The sequence below is a fragment of the Berghia stephanieae genome, chromosome 13 (assembly GCF_034508935.2).
Source record: "Berghia stephanieae isolate SIO BIC M18660-M18661 chromosome 13, UCSD_Bste_1.3, whole genome shotgun sequence".
Taxonomy (NCBI): domain Eukaryota; kingdom Metazoa; phylum Mollusca; class Gastropoda; order Nudibranchia; family Aeolidiidae; genus Berghia; species Berghia stephanieae.
The window spans coordinates 11,543,028-11,548,027 of record NC_088372.1 but is presented as its reverse complement, the minus strand read 5'-3'; the positions used below and the strand labels follow the sequence as shown (position 1 = coordinate 11,548,027).

General features: G+C 40.1%; 1 protein-coding gene across 1 annotated transcript in view; it reads right to left on the bottom strand.

The window, feature by feature from the left end:
* Nucleotides 1-5,000, bottom strand: part of LOC144959184 (uncharacterized) — a 131,124-nt gene that overhangs the window by 21,670 nt on the left and 104,454 nt on the right. Inside the window, exons 49-50 of the mRNA XM_078891727.1 lie at nucleotides 2,656-2,729; nucleotides 2,206-2,436 (exon numbers count right to left, since the gene is read on the bottom strand). Of these exons, the coding sequence (XP_078747853.1) occupies nucleotides 2,206-2,436; nucleotides 2,656-2,729 (305 nt within the window). The remainder of the gene's footprint in view (nucleotides 1-2,205; nucleotides 2,437-2,655; nucleotides 2,730-5,000) is intronic.

Here is a 5,000-nt window from a genome sequence, read left to right as displayed (position 1 = left end):
AAGCTCACAACATTATTATCCGAAATATAACGTTGTTGTTGTTATTGTTGTTGTTGTTTTCACAAAATGTTATCAATCAGTCTGTAAACGATTATAGTTAAGCACAGTTTTGAGAATTGGTATGTTTAACTTGGCTGGCAGATGTTGTCAGTATTTTACCTAAACGCATAGCATCAATACTTTAGCAAAGGCCACGTACTTAGTACTAGTGCGGGGCGGTCCTTGGCAAGCTTAAGGACCACGGTCCTACGGTCCTTGGGAATGAAGACCGCAAGGACCGGTCCTAGGACCGGTCCTTTTCGACATTGAACATTCCTGAGAGACTGTTGGAAATTCGAACCGGTTTGACCTTTGAGACCATGGGATCGTTCATTCTTGAACCGTTAAAGACCGCTACACAATGAAAACCGTGGTCTACAGGAGTAAAACACACGGAGTAGTCACACTCATTTCAAATTGTAACCTAATTAGAGAAGAGGGGTGATGCCTTCTTTATTTGCTCACCGTACTTCATTGTTACTTCGATAATTTAATAAAATTTGAAATTTATCCCCATTAACGGAGATAATGGCATCGCCCAAGGCGTTGATCGAGTTGTTCGTGGCGTTGATACACACACGCAACTCCTACCCCCCCCCCCCCCCCCCACACACACACACACATTAGAGGGCAGCGAGCATTGAAGAGTAAGAGAGAGACGTGAAGTTATAATAAGAGGGGGTGGATGAGGTAATAAGAGGGGTCGATGGTGACTTTTCGCCAGATCTAACAAACTCAGCTACCCATTCATTGCTGAGTAGACAGGGATTCAGAAAAAAATCGACTGCACCCGGGATCGATCTCTGGCCCTTTGCGTATAAAGAGAGTGCTCTATCAACTGAGCTATCGGGGTCCCCAAATATTCTATTGGACTTTTTTAAAATTCAGACGTTATAACTGGGTTTTTTGGAAGGAAGAAACTAATGAAACTCATATTATTTGATTAGTAAAAACACCAACGAAATTTTAATATTATTGTATTATTTTAAATGACAACACTGCGATAGAAAGGAGTGGTGACAAGAGATGGACAAAAGAAAACAAAAAATCGGATTTGCTACTTGCTAGGTTCGACACACACACACACACACACACACACACACACACACACACACACACACACACAAACACACACATCTTTAGTAGTCACATACATTTCAAACAATAACCCATTAGAGAAGAGGGGTCATGCCTTCACCATAGATCATTGTCATTGCGATCATTATGGTGTAGTAAATTTTGAAATTTACCCCGTATAATGGAATCGTCCAAGGCGTGCGCCTCCTGTTCCCCCCATCTCACACACGAAAGGGCGGTTTGCGGAGTGGAGGTTGGTGGTCGTCTGCCTGTATGGTCGTCTGTGTCGTTTAGTGTATGGCAAAGGGGGTGGGTGCGATTAATTAAGTGGGATGGGTGGTGATTGGTGGAAGATAGGCAACCGAAGCAACGAATCGCTGGGGCAGGGTTGCCAGTTTGGCATTTTAAATGCCAGATTCCAAAAATCTGGCATTTTTGAAAACCGTTTGGCATTAGAAAAATCATTTGGCATTTGGCATTTTTATTTGGCATTTTCTTTTCTTGTATATTATACTTCAAATGACACCTTTTCTTAATTATTTCTAAACTCTTAAAAACAAACATCTTCACATTTCTTTTTCATTCTTAAAATCCAACCGTGGTGTAGTGGTTTAGCACTCCACTTAGTAGTCAGTAGGTAAATAATTACCCCAACAGGAAATTTAGTATAATTCAAAAAAAAAAAAAAAAAAAACAAACAAAAAAAAAAAAATAAAAGAAAAAGAAAAGAAAACACGCAAGCCACCAGGATATGATAGTAAATTGTCTATCAAAAGTGAGTAGTTTTCTTAGTGGGGGTGGGAGTCAACAGACTTTGGCATCTTTTTGAGTGTTTTGGCATTTTTTGAGTCTTCCCCTGGCATTTTGTTGAAAAATAATCTGGCAACCCTGCGCTGGGGAAGTAGTAGGCTATGGCGCGAGACCGTAGGACCGTGGTCCTTGCAAGGACCGCCCCGCACTAGTTGAAAGGTGATAAGAAGTGAGGACCGCCGCCGATCTTCCCCTAGGGACCGGTCTTCGGTTCACAGCTAAAAGACCGTCGGACCGCGGTCTAGACCGGTCTTCAGCGCGGCACTACTTAGTACTTACCCTGATTTCTGGACAACGGTGGTTGTCTCCCTTCTAGGTAACCTTGGCAACATGGGTACTTTGTCATGCGCGTGATCCAGCCGTTCGGTCATGGCCTCTCTTGCAGGCTCCGGGACCCCGTGACGTCTGTCCGAGGGCCTGTCTGTCAACGCGCTGGAATCCGGGGGCAGCGCCGGCACGTTGGTCGTCCAGTGCATCTGAAGGACACCGTACGTTGTATCCCCGCTGGGTCTGAGGGATCGGAGACGGTGATTAACAGGGAATGCAATAGTGGTGGTGGTGGTGGTGATGATGATGATGATGATAATGATGTAATAATAATAATAATAATAATAATAATAATAATAATAATAATAATAATAATAATAATAATAATAATGACCATAATAATAATAATAATAATAATAATAATAATAATAATAATAATAATAATAATAATACGTCACTTACTGTCGTTGTGTTGATATCGTCAATCGTCCAGGAAGGGCCTCGACCAAATGACCTACATTCTCTACGGTACGCTCCTGGAATGATAAGACCAACAAATTAAAATTGAGTGTATTCTTGTAAATGTTCTTTTTGGTCAGACCGATGGGTCCCAAATCAATAATGCATCGACGTATTCCCTTTATATCACGAATTGTAAGGGCAAAAACAGAAGTAAATAGTTGTCTTAGTTATTGGTCTAAGGGAGATAACCCTTGTAATATTTTATTTTATTGTAACAATTACGCGGTTATGTAACTTCCATTGGACCAAAGTTCAATTAAATTAAAATTAAATAACATACTTGCAAACATAGTGTGCCAAAGAGATTATAATATCATTTAGAAGGAAAAAAAATAAAGATTTCAACCAAATAATGATTCACTCTAGAGGAAGGATACAAAAACAAAGAAAAATTTCTGAATTAGTATGTTACAGTATTAGAAAAGCAGAAAAAGGGGGGAAGAAGACATAAAACAAACAAACAAACAAACAAACATTTAAAACAAAACAAACAAAAAACAAAACAAAAAATGGAACAACTTCATCGGCTATGTGCTCTCGTGGTATGACACTCACATTTGGATCGGAAGGTTCTGGGTTCGAGTCCCGAGCGGCGCTCAATATTATAACTATAACTATAACAACACAGTGTCAAGTTTTTATAGCCATAACTATGACAAAATGAAATCAGAATAATAAAACTGTTGGTTGCATCGTAATGAATGTGACGATTTTTCCTAAAGGTGGTTAGGAGACGGTTAACTCACTCAATCCTTGAGAATTTTGCTACTTTTAAAAACTGTAATAAAAATTATTAAAAATAAGCATGTGCATAGATAGTTTTATTCAACTACCTTACCATGTAAAAATTTTAAAAATTAGCTTTGATTCTACACCTATAACTTGTCTCATAAAAATGTAATAAATAGGCATGGGGTAAAAGTAACCCGGGTTAACTACGGATATAGTCGGTGTTAGGGTCGAGTGAGTTAACATCGTGTTGTGTTTGAGACTATTTTGAGAGAGAAATTAACACAAAGTCACAGAGGCAGCACCAAGGCTTTCAAGTGTAGTGTGGAGATGAAATCAAACGGTGTTGAGCAGGGGACAAGGATCGAAAAATTCTAGGCGGCGCCGTGTCCTTTTCACACAAATAACCTTCAACAGCCGTGACGTCACTTCCCTCGTAACTTAGCAACTGGTTCTAAACAATCGGAACAATGGCGGGTGCCCTTATGAAATACTTCTCCGACGAGCAGAAATGCGTGTCCATTAGGAGAAAAACATTATAAATCTGATCATGTATTGACTTTCTTACATTCTGATCGCATGACACGTGAAACGGTCTCGCCTGCGTGGAGAATAAAAAGTACCGATTTTCTTTGTTTAGAACCAAGCTGCTCGTTGCTGGGCGACGTGACATCAGATATTGAATCCTATTACCCCATTCGACTCAAGCGTGAATGATAGTTAGACCATTAATATGAAATGGCGCCTTATTGAATGCATTCACATTTCCTAACAAATTATTTCCCTTGATTGGCGAACAATAAGGAAATAATAATGACTCTTGACTGTTGTGGCTTGTTGGTTTTTTGTTTGTTTTTTTTAAAAATTTGTATGCTGTTGTGAGTTCTATTCAAACCCAGACACCATCAAGCCCTGAATACTAACAGAGTTAGACACAACTAAGGTACGGAATCTGTGACAAATTCATACCCTCAGTAGACGACCAGCACTGTATAATCTTTTTAAACTTTTAAGATTTTATATAGAGCAATATCCACTAAAGGTGCTCAAAGCGCTTTACAAAGGGTCCCTGACCAACAGCAACACGTAACACGTAGTTCGGGACATGACGGCTGTTAGGCTGCATTGCAATTTTTCCCGACAGAGACAACGCTGTTGACGGTCAGGTACTCATTTTACACCTGAGTACGGTGAGAGAATGTGAGTAAAGAGTCTTTTCCAAGGACTCAACTATAATGCGCCGAGCAGCGAGGCTCGAACCCATGACCTTCCGATCCGAAAGCGAGCGTCATACAACTAGACCACATAGCCGTACAGCTATTTTCTATGGTCTCATGAACAACAAGACAAATGAATTTGTGCTCAATGAAATAACAACACCACTGGCAGGTCCACAAGAGACCCTTATTGCCATCATCAAAAAGAGAAATCTCACGTGGATTGGTCATGTGACATGCCACGACTCTATTGCCAAAACAATAATAAATATATATTTCAGGGCACACCGGAAGTCAGGAGGGAGAAAAAGAGGTCGACAAACAAGAACTGGGTTGACA